This window comes from Lithobates pipiens, unplaced genomic scaffold (assembly GCF_037356315.1).
Source record: "Lithobates pipiens isolate NorthernLeopardFrog02 unplaced genomic scaffold, aLitPip1_a1.2 Scaffold_23, whole genome shotgun sequence".
NCBI classification, from domain to species: domain Eukaryota; kingdom Metazoa; phylum Chordata; class Amphibia; order Anura; family Ranidae; genus Lithobates; species Lithobates pipiens.
Window position 1 is genome coordinate 123629997 of NW_027507785.1, and position 13218 is coordinate 123643214.

At 41.9% G+C, this 13218-nt stretch overlaps 1 protein-coding gene across 2 annotated transcripts in view; it reads left to right on the top strand.

Annotated features, from left to right (window-relative positions):
* The window catches only part of DDX17 (DEAD-box helicase 17), a 30830-nt gene that overhangs the window by 14048 nt on the left and 3564 nt on the right, over positions 1 to 13218 (top strand). Inside the window, exons 7-12 of one of the 2 annotated variants that reach the window (XM_077452303.1) lie at positions 3048 to 3208; positions 3639 to 3811; positions 4051 to 4161; positions 4909 to 4970; positions 5524 to 5583; positions 6516 to 8502. In XM_077452303.1, coding sequence (XP_077308429.1) covers positions 3048 to 3208; positions 3639 to 3811; positions 4051 to 4161; positions 4909 to 4970; positions 5524 to 5583; positions 6516 to 6595 — 647 coding nt within the window. In that variant the 3' untranslated portion in view covers positions 6596 to 8502. Of the gene's footprint in view, positions 1 to 3047; positions 3209 to 3638; positions 3812 to 4050; positions 4162 to 4908; positions 4971 to 5523; positions 5584 to 6515; positions 8586 to 13218 lie in introns of those variants that run through there. The other variant, XM_077452302.1, reaches the window with a different exon arrangement.

The window sequence follows — 13218 nt, forward strand, 5'->3', positions numbered from 1 at the left end:
GCTGGGTAAAGGACCGCACTATATCAAGATGCAACTGAACTCTAAGAGGCAGAACTTTTGTGTGAAACTGTGTGTGTGGAGAGGAGCTGTCAAAATTGGATGTCGGGGTTGGGCGGGACCCAGCTATCCAACACCAGCCAATGGGATCTGGGCGGGCCAATACGTGCATGTGGCCCCACCCCTTTCTTAAGCAGCCCAAAATATTTTTAAACAGGAGGTGGTCAGAGACTGGCGACATGGTACAGGAGGTGGTCAGAGACTGGCGACATGGTACAGGAGGTGGTCAGAGACTGGCGACATGGTACAGGAGGTGGTCAGAGACTGGCGACATGGTACAGGAGGTGGTCAGAGACTGGCGACATGGTACAGGAGGTGGTCAGAGACTGGCGACATGGTACAGGAGGTGGTCAGAGACTGGCGACATGGTACAGGAGGTGGTCAGAGACTGGCGACATGGTACAGGAGGTGGTCAGAGACTGGCGACATGGTACAGGAGGTGGTCAGAGACTGGCGACATGGTACAGGAGGTGGTCAGAGACTGGCGACATGGTACAGGAGGTGGTCAGAGACTGGCGACATGGTACAGGAGGTGGACAGAGACTGGCGACATGGTACAGGAGGTGGACAGAGACTGGCGACATGGTACAGGAGGTGGACAGAGACTGGCGACATGGTACAGGAGGTGGACAGAGACTGGCGACATGGTACAGGAGGTGGACAGAGACTGGCGACATGGTACAGGAGGTGGACAGAGACTGGCGACATGGTACAGGAGGTGGACAGAGACTGGCGACATGGTACAGGAGGTGGACAGAGACTGGCGACATGGTACAGGAGGTGGACAGAGACTGGCGACATGGTACAGGAGGTGGACAGAGACTGGCGACATGGTACAGGAGGTGGACAGAGACTGGCGACATGGTACAGGAGGTGGACAGAGACTGGCGACATGGTACAGGAGGTGGACAGAGACTGGCGACATGGTACAGGAGGTGGACAGAGACTGGCGACATGGTACAGGAGGTGGACAGAGACTGGCGACATGGTACAGGAGGTGGACAGAGACTGGCGACATGGTACAGGAGGTGGACAGAGACTGGCGACATGGTACAGGAGGTGGACAGAGACTGGCGACATGGTACAGGAGGTGGACAGAGACTGGCGACATGGTACAGGAGGTGGACAGAGACTGGCGACATGGTACAGGAGGTGGACAGAGACTGGCGACATGGTACAGGAGGTGGACAGAGACTGGCGACATGGTACAGGAGGTGGACAGAGACTGGCGACATGGTACAGGAGGTGGACAGAGACTGGCGACATGGTACAGGAGGTGGACAGAGACTGGCGACATGGTACAGGAGGTGGACAGAGACTGGCGACATGGTACAGGAGGTGGACAGAGACTGGCGACATGGTACAGGAGGTGGACAGAGACTGGCGACATGGTACAGGAGGTGGACAGAGACTGGCGACATGATAAAAGATAAGTGTGTTGTCCCCTCATGCAGCCAGTGTGTTGTCCCCTGTGTAGACAGTGATGCCCCCGTGCCGCCAGTGAAGCAGCAAAGAGAGAGGAGAGCCGCCTCTGCCATCTGTTTCAATAGAGCACCGGGAACATCACAGCTTTAATTTCAAAAGCTGTGTGTTCCCCCGTCGCGTATAGCCCCTCCCCCTTGTCCGGGGAACTTTGATAGACAGATCCCGCGTCCAATCTGGACGGGGATCTGTCTATCAAAGTTCCCCGAGCAAGGGGGAGGGGCTGTATGCGACGGCGCGCGACGGGGGAACACACAGGTAGTCTGGTCGAGGGTATGGGGATACCCACGATCATCTCATGGGAGGCTGAACGGGGCGATGCCATTGTAAACAGCGTATCCATGTTCTGCCTAGCAACAAATGACACTGATCTCTGCTCCATGTGATTGGAGCAGAGATCAGTGTTCACTATCAGACAGCCACGCCCCCCCCAGTTAGTAACACGCCCCTAGGACACACTTAACCCCTACACTGCCACTCCCTGGTTAACCCCTTCACTGCCAGTGTCATTTACACAGGAATCAGTGCATTTGTATAGCACTGATTGCTTTATAAATGACAATGGTCCCAAAAATGTCCGATGTGTCCACCATAATGTTGCAGTCACAATAAAAATCGCTGATCACCGCCATTGCTAGTAAAAAAAAAAGAAAAAAAAATTTATAAAAATGCCGTAAAACTATCCGCTATTTTGTAAACGCTATAGATTTTGCGCAAACCGATCGATTATTGCAATTTTTTTTTTTTTTAAATATGTAGAAGAATACATATCAGCCTAAACTGAGGGGAAAAAGTGTGTGTGTGTGTAATAAAAAAAAAAAAAAAATATATATATATATATATATATATATATATATATATATATATATATATATATATATATATATATATATATATATATATATATATATATATGAAAGTGGTCTGGTCTTAAGCCAGCAAAAATGGTTCAGTCTGAAAGTGGTTAAGATTTGTTTTGGGACATCTCATTAAGTAATGGCCATTAACTCCCCTGTGCGCTGTGATATACCTTTTTAAGAAATTGGGATTTTTATATAAATCCTTTTGTAAAATTTACTTCAGGTTACATCACAGGGTGTGCAGAAATCCCTCTCCTCTGACTTGTATTCCTTTATTGCTTGCTACAAAATTGAGGCATAAGCCCTCCCAGCTCAGCCTAGCCTAGGTGGTTCTTTCTTATGGTCAGTGTCTTCACCTGAAGGTGGCAGCATAACCCATATAGTAATGACTATTAAAGGAGTTGTAAAGTCAGAAGTTAGTTAAATTAAGCCTTCTGTGTGCAGCAGCCGCCCCACCATACATGTAGTACTTACCTGAGCCCCATCTCTCTCCAGTGATGTCCACGAGAGTGTCAGCCATCCGAGACTCTCTCCTGATTGACTAAGACAACAAATCTAAGACAAAATTAAAGTCTGCATGGGTTATTGGGTTGTGATATTTTATGTATTCACCCCACTCCCCCCCTTTTTTTTTTTTTTTTTTTAAAGGTGTTGAAATATGCATTGCCACACCAGGACGACTTATTGATTTTCTGGAGACTGGGAAAACTAACCTGAGACGTTGTACCTATCTTGTACTTGATGAAGCAGACAGAATGCTTGATATGGGTTTTGAACCACAGATTCGCAAGATTGTTGACCAGATCAGGGTATGAACTATTATTAACATTTTTGTGCCAAAAACAAAAGTACAATTTTGCTGTACCCTGAGAGCGGAAGCTCACAGTCAAGAATTAGTCATTTTAACTAAGGGCCGGTTCACACTGGGGGGCGATGCGAGGCGACACGACTTGCCTCGCCGCGACCTCAGCGGTGACTTGCAAATGACTTCTGTATAGAAGTCAATGCAAGTCGCCCCGAGGTCGCCCAAAAGTAGTACAGGAACCTTTTTTCTAAGACGGAGTGACTCGAGTCGCTCCTCTTAGAACGGTTCCATTGTACAGAACGGGGGCGACTTGTCAGATCGCGGCACGGCAAGTCGTGTCGCCTCGTGTCGCCCCCTGTGTGAACCGGCCCTAATGGTTTCATCTTTGGATTAATGTCCGTTTGTTTTGTTTTTTAACATTTGGCCAATTTCAGCCTGATAGGCAAACTCTGATGTGGAGTGCAACGTGGCCCAAAGAGGTGCGTCAACTGGCTGAGGACTTCTTAAGGGACTATGTCCAGATCAATGTGGGAAACTTGGAGCTGTCTGCAAATCATAATATCCTCCAGATTGTTGATGTATGCCAGGAAAGTGAAAAAGATCACAAGTATGTCACTTACTCTGCATTTATAATGTTGCAAATTAGTTGATGTAGTTTTGATAACTTTTTGACGCTGATGTTTTAGAATGTTTGTCTTCTGCATGAAATAATTGACTGGGCCTCTTGATATGTTAATTGCCATATGCTGTAGCGCATCATTAGTCAAAGCATTTCCCAAGACTGGTTCCCATTTAGAAATTTGCTTTTGTCCGTTTCTGGTTTAATGTATGTCCTATTTCTTACAGGCTTATCCAACTTATGGAAGAAATAATGGCAGAGAAGGAAAATAAGACTATTATTTTTGTTGAAACCAAACGCCGGTGTGACGACCTAACTCGCAGAATGAGACGCGACGGGTAAGATTTTAATGGCCCCCACCCTGTGAATAAATGCCTTTTAAGTACCGTCAGACATTGCGGCTGATGGCTTGTAGTTTTCAGTTAACTGCAAGGATGCTGGTAAATGCTCTTGCAGTCCATTAGTTCTTCCTGTCATTCAGTAATTGCTTGCCTTTACCCTAATTATTATTATTTTTATCCCCCTGCTAAAAGATGTGCATTTAGTTTAATTTAAAAGGTGAATTTGTGCTTTTAAAGTTGTAATGTAAAATCATGGCTTCTTTTGCTGCTAGGTACCTGTTTTGGAAAGTAGAAAATTAGTTCTTTTTAGGTATTTTCGCACAGGCGCAAAACCGTGTGAATTTATGTTTTTTCTGGAGTGGCATGCAGGCAGCAACCTATGTTAGTGAATGAAGACTCGGAAGCTGTACGGACACAGCTAGCTGTACATCCAAGTTTGATAGGTGGGCAGGAACATTACCTCGAATGCAGACAGTGTATGTTTGGGGTCAGAGACTCATCCCAGCATGCCCATCAAACTCTGTGTGGCTGTGTCCATACAGCCAGTGTGTCTTTATACATAGACTGTGTATATGCGGCTCCACATGTGTAAGCAAATGCATTATTCTCACTGTATGGGACTCTGCACCTCTGTGAATGAGGCCTTGGTTTTATTCCTGAAAAAGCTGCCTTTTGTAAGGCAATCGTTGTTTCAGTTTTGTAAGTTCTAGTTTAAATTTCCTATGTTTTGCTTCATATCTGTAGGTGGCCTGCTATGTGTATTCATGGTGATAAGAGTCAACAGGAGCGTGACTGGGTCTTGAATGGTGAGTTTTCAGTTTAAGTCTATATTTACATGTAATTAGCTTGTTTTATTTATTTTTTTGCAATAGAATTGTTGCAAAGGAATGATTATAATACTTGCACAAAAATCTATTTTCAATGTTCATGCTAGAATGACTCCAAAGTCACATGGCTTCCAGTGCAACTTTGATTTGACTTTATGCTCCCTGGACCAGTCGCACCATAGTGCACACAACTTTTTCAAAGTGGCACCGATTTTTGAATGGGTGCCATTGAAAAGAATCAGCTGCGACTTGTCATGCGACTTTGATGTCCAAAGTTGCAAAAATGAAGCCTTAAATGTAAAGTTTAACAGAGTCTTTTCTATGTTACAGTATTATAAATTTGAGTTTAGGTGTGGCCAGGTTGAAAAATGTTTTAATAGTTTCTAGATTGAACCATATTGCGTACACCCATTCCACATAGCTTTCTGTGAAAGGGTATCACTTTTTCAACTGCTCTGCCCCTGCAATTTTTTTTTTTTTTAATTTTTTTTTTTTTTAATGTATTTATTTTTATTTTTTCCCTTCCTCCCAGAATTTCGCAGTGGAAAAGCCCCAATTCTAATTGCCACAGATGTTGCTTCTCGAGGTCTAGGTTTGTAACTTTCAGGTTCAGCGTATTTATATATAAAAAAAATTCTAAGTTCAATTGAAGTGGATGTGTTTCTGTGATAGTGGTGGTGTTTTCAAATCTAGGGTGTTGAACGCTGCTTACATGTGTGGTGTCCCCCACCACCGTTAAATTATTTAGTTTTTTAACATTATAATATTATTTTTTAAATATTTTGCATTTATACAGAGCACTTTGTTGCGTTCATTTGCATTTTTTAATACATTTACTGGGTTTCATTGTTCTGATCTTGTAAAGTTATTAGTAATTTATTATGTATATTAACATGCTGCTTTTCTTCAAAAAAAAAATCTAGTTACAACCAAAGCCTTTTTGCAATGTAAAAAAAAAAAAAAAAAAATCCCTCAGTCTGTTTCTTGTTACTTGTAGCCATTCTAGTCTTCGTTTTGTTTTCTTTATTCTTGTAGTGTTGGAGGTTGTAAAAAGATGCTATTATTAATTAGATGTTCTCGGCATTGGAGAGCTTGCTCAAGTTTGCCATTGTCAAAGTGACAAAAGATATCAATTCTAATATAGAACACTTCCTGGTCTCCTTCTCCCCAATGGAAAGGTGGTTCACTAGTATTGAACAGTGTGTAGCAGTGACTTTCCACATGTAAAGTTAATACCTGCAGTGTGTGGAGAACTAGAGGCCTTTTAAAAGAGTAATTAACTATTTTCAGCTGACCGCTCAATTGCTGTTGTGATTTATTTATAAAATGCATTGCTATCTGCTGTGCATTACCATTTCCTGCAGTCAGTTTGCATTAGGCGACAGGTAAGTTGCTGTTACGTTATTGAGGTTTTCTGTGCTCAATTTAGGTTATTTACTATATACCTTTTTTTTTTTTTTTTTTTTAAAGTAGTTTGCAATAATAAATCTTACCTTTTTTTTTGTTGTTGTTTGTTTTTGACAGAAGCTGCAGATCTCTCTCAGTACAGGGCCAGGGGCCTGACGAAAATAGAGGGGATTGAACGCTGGAAGCTGCCCACCTAAGGGGCACTGGCTTCTCACACTCTTCCCTCGCAAAGGTCTTGTACTGAAGAGGCAGTTTTTCGGTCTGCATCTCCAACCCCCTAAACTTTCCCTTTCTACGTTGGGGTGCAAAATGTGTGCTTTCCATCCTGAGGACCGAGATTGGTCTACAGCCCCTCACCTTTATGGCTACTGGTTTGAATATCATGTCTTATTGTATAGACGGACCACCTTTCTAGAAGGGAGATCAACTGGTGCTTCCCACTATGCTATGCCCTGAGCAGCTGTGGGGAAGTCCCAAGCCATGGAAGACTTTGGGAAGTCTATTGGCTATTGAAGCAGAGGAATAGCCCCTTCTGCTGTATGTCCTCAGACCACTGTGACTTAACTTTATTTCCAATAAAGCTTCTTGATAAAAATAGAGGGAGCTAAAATGCAAGGTATGTTTTACTTCCTATTTATTTGGGACAGCAATGAACATATAAAGTCTTTAGATTCTTGTCACGTCCAATTTGACATCCCCAGCCCTAACCTGGTTAAACCCAAATTATTGCACCCTAGCTACTTTGTAAGCCTAGTTTGCCCTCTTTTTCATATCCCAAAATGTTGTACTTTTTTTTTATTTATTTATTTATTTATTTATTTATTTATTTTTTCCCTGGCCACTTTTCCTCCCCACATAAACTATATACACTGAAACCCGTTACCTGCAGCTAAGTGATCTTCTGTAATAAGAAACAGACCTCCTTAATGCAAAGTAATAATTTTGTTCATTCCCACAATAAGACATATGAAACTGGGGTTTTCACTTCACAGTTTAGTTAACTGTTCACAGCAGATGTTAAGTGTTGGAGGATGGGGTCTCTCTTTGCTCATTGACAGGCTCTCAGAAGTTGAAGCTAGTGGCTCTTCCACAGAATCGTCTAGCCAAGCGAGTGCACGTGATGGGACCTCTTGCTGCGCCTGGACCATTGATGCATGCTCCCCACCACGGTGGTCCTGTGTCCATGGATGAAGGCGGTAAGACCGCTAAAAGGATGGGATTGGCAACAGCTGGTTCCCCACCTCGCTGAGGGGAGTGTGCATCGGTCCGGACATAAGCTCACCCGAGGATGAATCCCATGAAGTAGCTCAAATTTGGTTTATTTTCTTTTTTTTTCTTTTTTTTTTGTGAACTTTTGTAACTGTTTTTTTTTTTTTTTTTTTTCTGTTATATAACATTTGGTATTCCACTGTATGGTTATGGGTTAAGCATGCATTTCAAAAATATATTATATATATTTTATGCATATATGCCCCAACCTATGAAAATATGTCCGGTGAACTTTTATTTGGAAAGACTCTCCCTCGCTCCCCATATCTTAATCCAGAATTCTGGATCAACATTTAGAAAAACTTTCACCGGATTTTAAAATGTTTTCTTTATTTTTTTTTATTCGGTACATGAGTGTGAAAAAGTAATCTTTCTGTTTTCAGAGTACAGTAATTTGATTTTAGTAAAGTAAAAATGTTTAAAAGGCAGCTGTAGTATGCAGGGGAAATCTGTACTATCCCATTCTAGGTTATGTACCCACTAAGTTTAGATCTACTGCCATATTGTAGAAACTTTGTAACTTTTTTTTTTTACTTTTTTTTTATTTTTTTAAAAACATTTTTTATTTTTTAATCCACTTTTTGGCTCTGTCTAACTTGAATTTTTTTTTTTGTTTGTTTGTTTTCTTTCCCAATGTGTTTTTTGTTTTTTTCAAACACGTCAATTTTTCCGATCAATAAACAGACGTGGAAGATATCAAGTTCGTCATTAACTATGATTACCCAAATAGCTCAGAAGATTACGTGCACCGAATTGGACGTACAGCTCGTAGTACAAATAAGGGTACAGCTTACACATTTTTCACCCCTGGAAACTTGAAGCAAGCTCGTGAGTTGGTCAAAGTTTTACAGGAAGCTAATCAAACTATAAATCCTAAGCTTATGCAACTGGTGGATCATGGTCGTGGAGGTGGAGGAGGTAGGTAAAGAAGTGTGGATATTGACATCTGTCTCAAACTTAAAGTAATACTATGACCAGGTATAGACATTCAATGTTTATTTTTTAGGTTTAATGTAATACCTATTTGCTGCCGTTTAAATATGAACAAAACTAGTGTAGCGCAACCAATATGAAACACAATCAAAACTTAAAGTCCCAATAATGTGAAAGTTCCAGCGTTGTGCAACTCTAGGTGATAGTTTATAGAATTAATAATTCATAATATTCAGTGACCACCATCTCTAGCTGGAATGCCTACTCGCCTCCAGATATTGACCCCACTACAGAGTCCCAAACGCCTGATAGTATGTCTTTCAGATGGCCATGGGGGGGGGGGGGGGGGATCCTCGGCGTCCCTGGACCACATTGACCTCCTCCTAGGATCTTGATCAATCACGTGTGGCCATAGAATGACAAGGGGAAATAAAAGTGCGCTCTGCTTCAAATATTTATTAAAATATACATGGGGATAAAAATACTCGCTTAGGTATGTGAAAAACATGCATATAATCAACTCTCCATGTTGATATAAAAATGAAATAACAAACCTCCTGAATGGCGGCACCTTAAACCTGTACGCATTGTGCTCTCTGATGAGCTTCTTCAGAGAGCCTGCTGAAGAAGCTCATCCGAGAGCGTAACACGTACAGGTGAGAGGTGCTGCCATTAAGGATGTGTCTTTTGTTTGTGTTTTTTTTTTGTTTTTATATCAACATGGAGAGTTGATGATATGCATGTTTTTTTCACATACAGTGGATATAAAATGTCCGGTTTCTGTGATGTAAAAAATGAGACAAAGATAAATCATTTCTTTTTCCACCTTTTTAATGTGACCTATAAAACTGCACAACTCAATTGAAGAACAAACTGAAATATTTTGGGGGTAAAAATAATGTGGTTGCATAAGTGTGCACCTTTAAGAATGGGGATGTAGCTGTTTTCAGAATTAAGCAATCATTTAACGTGCCTCTGACTAACCCCAAATAAGGTTCAGCTGTTCTAGTAGGTCTTTCCTGACAATTTTTTTTTTAGTCGCATCCTATAGCAAAAGCCATGGTCCTCAGACAGCTTCCAAAGCATCAGAGGGATCTCGTTAAAAGGTATCGGTCAGGAAAAGGGTCCAAAAAAATTTCAGTAACGTGAAGACCATCAAAAGTGACATTGCCAAGAACTGGACATCCCTCCAAAATTGATGGAAAAGACATGATGAAAGCTGGTCAGGAAGGCTGTCAAGAGGCCTACAGCAACATTAACCACTTGCCTACTGGGCACTTAAACACCCCTCCTGCCCAGACCAATTTTCAGCTTTCAGTGCTCTCACGCTTTCAATGACAATTACTCAGTCATGCAACACTGTACCCAAATGAAATTTTTCTTTTTTTTTTTCCCCCCCACAAATAGAGCTTTCTTTTGGTGGTGTTTGATCACCTCTGTGTGGTGTTGTTGTTTTTTGTTTTTTTACGCTATAAATGAAAAAAGACCGAAAATTTTGAAGAAAAAAACGCATTTTTCTTTGTTTCTGTGATAAAAATTTTCAAATTATTTTTCTTCATAAATTTTGGCCACAATTTATACTGCTACATATCTTTGGTAAAAATAACCCAAATGAGTGGATATTATTTGGTCTGTGTGAAAGTTAGAGAGTCCACAAGCTGTGGTGCGAATCGCACAAAATTGATCACATCTGATGTACTGGTGGTCTATCTCATTTCTCGTGAAGTCAGGAAAGTAAAAAATACCCCCCAAATGACCTTTCATGGTATTTAGTAAGAGGCATGGGGAGCTTTTTGATGTTGTCATTTTTTTCCCACAATTCTTTGCAAAATGAAGATATTTTTTTTTATTTACATTTTTTTTCCACAAAATTGTCATTGTAATAGGTTATTTCTCTCACGTGGCATGTGTATACCACAAATAATGCCCCAAAATAAATTCTGCTACACCTCCTGAGTATTACGATACCACATGTGTGGGACTTTTCCACAGCCTGACCACATAGAGAGGCCCAACATGCAGGGAGCACCGTCACGTGTTCTAGGAGCATAAATTACACATCTAACTTGTTGACTACCTATTACACTTTTGAAGGCCCTGGAGCACCAGGACAATGACACGTGACACCGACATGGCACTGATGACAGATGGCACTAATACGTGACACTGATGGCACTGATACCTGGCATTGATGACCCGTGACACTGATGACAGATGGCACTAATATGTGGCACTATGTGGCACTGATGACATGTGGCACTGATATGTGGCAGTGGGGGCAGATGGTCTGGGCTATGGGGTAGAGTGGCAAGACGGGATCCTTTTCTTATAAAGAAAAACATCCAAGCCTGGCTACATTTAGCAAAAGCACATCTGTCTCCCAAAACATGTGGGAAAATGTGTTCTGGTCTGATGAAACCAAGGTTGAACTTTTTGGCCATAATTCCAAAAGATATGTTTGTCACAAAAACACTGCACATCACCAAAAGAACACCATACCCACAGTGAAGCATGGTGGTGGCTGCATTCTGCTTTGAGGCTGTTTTTCTTTAGCTTAGTCAAGGTAGAGGGAATTTATGAACAGTTCCAAACACTAATCATTATTGGCTCAAAACCTTGAGGCTTCTGCTAGAAAGCTGAACGTAAGGAGGAACTTGATCTTTCAGCATGACAACAACCCAAAGCATACATCCAAATCAACAAAGGAATGGCTTCTCCAGAAGAAGATTAAATTTTTTTTTTTTTGGAATTGCCCAGACCTTAATCCAATTGAAAATCTGTGGAGTGATCTAAAGAGGGCTGTGCATGGGAGATGCCCTTGCAATCTGATAGATTTGGAGTGTTTTTGCAAAGAAAAGTGGGCAAATATTTCCAAGTCAAGATGTGGCATACTTATAGACTCGTATCCAAAAAGACTGCTGTAATAAAATCAAAGGTTCTTCAACAAAGTAGTTTTAGGATGTGCACACTTATGCAACCATATTATTATTATTCTTCAGCTTAAAGTGATAGTAAACGTAAATTTTTATTTTTTTTCCATTTAAAAATAATAAACCTGTCCTATTTACCTGCTCTGTGCAATGGTATTGCACAGAGCAGCCCCGATCCTCCATTTGTCAGGTCCCTCACCAGCTCTCCTGGCTCCTGCCACCGAGGAACTGCTTGCTATGGGGGCACCCCTGCATGTTCGCCCCTGGGCCAGCCCTGTGTTTCCATTGGCGGGGGGACTGTCCAGGAGGATCGGGGCTGCTTTGTGAAAAACCATTTCACACATCAGGTAAGTATAACATGTAATTGCCTATACTGTAAAATCTCTTTAGATTTCAGTGTTCAGTTTCTATAGTTACACCACCTAAAATGAAGATACCTCAGTTTTGTGCACTCCATAAAATCCTATTCCAAAAATAGTTAGCCACCACCAGGATCACCCCCACCCACTCCCAACATACCTCAGTTTTTTTTGTAGCAAAGTGGTGATAAGAGCATAAACCCTCAGAGTAGCTGCCAAGGAAAAAATAAATCCTATTTACTATATAGGAAATTCTTTGACTGTCAACCTGTCCAAAAGTAGTGCAGCAAATGGGTGGGCAGCATAGAAACAAGGGCTAACCTACCCTAGAAAAAAAACTTGATCTTTCCTGCAGCTCATGAATCCACATGAAGGACCCAACGAATGAAGCTGGCATAGGCTGGGGGCTGAAAATCAGCCTGGTATAACAAACTAGGTGGTAGCCATGCAAGTTTGGAAAGGATGCTATATGTTAAAAAGATCAAGAAGTATTCGCAGATCTTGTGGCATATGCCTTTACGGGAAAGGTTGGAACCTAATCATAAATTTGCGCCTAAAGATGAAAGGCTGGTCCACCCTTATGGGGATCCATCTGGAATACTAAAGGAATCGGTTTCTCTGAAGGAGCCGTGGCTGTAGTGAGTATACAGAATGTATAACGGTGTGAATTTGCTGCCCCCTCAAAATAACTCGGCATACAGCCATTAATGTCTAAACCGCTGGCAACAAAAGTGAGTACACCCCTAAGTAAAAATGTTCAAATTGGGCCCAATTAGCCATTTGCCCTCCTCGGTGTCATGTGACTCATTAATGTTACAAGGTTTTAGGTGTGACTGGGGAGCAGGTGTCTTAAATTTTGTTATCGCTCTCATACTGGTCGCTGGAAGTTCAACATTGCACCTCATGGCAAAGAACTCTGAGGGTCTGAAAAAAAGAATTGTTGCTCTACATAAAGATGACCTAGGCTATAAGAAGATTGCCAAGACCCTGAAACTGAGCTGCTGCACGGTGGCCAAGATCATACAGCAGTTTAACGGGACAGGTTTCACTCTGAACAGGCTGTGACATGGTCAACCAAAGCAGTTGAATGCATGTGCTCAGCGTCCTATCCATAGGTTGTTTTTGGGAAATAGACGTATGAGTGTTGCCAGCATTGGTGCAGAGGTTGAAGGGGTGGGGGGGGGTCAGCTTGTGAGTGTTCAGACCATACGCCGCACACTGCATCAAATTGGTCTGTATGGCTGTCGTCCCAAAAGGAAGCCTCTTCTGAAGATGATGCACAAGAAAACCCGCAAACAGTTTGCTGAAGACAACCAGACCTATGGACAT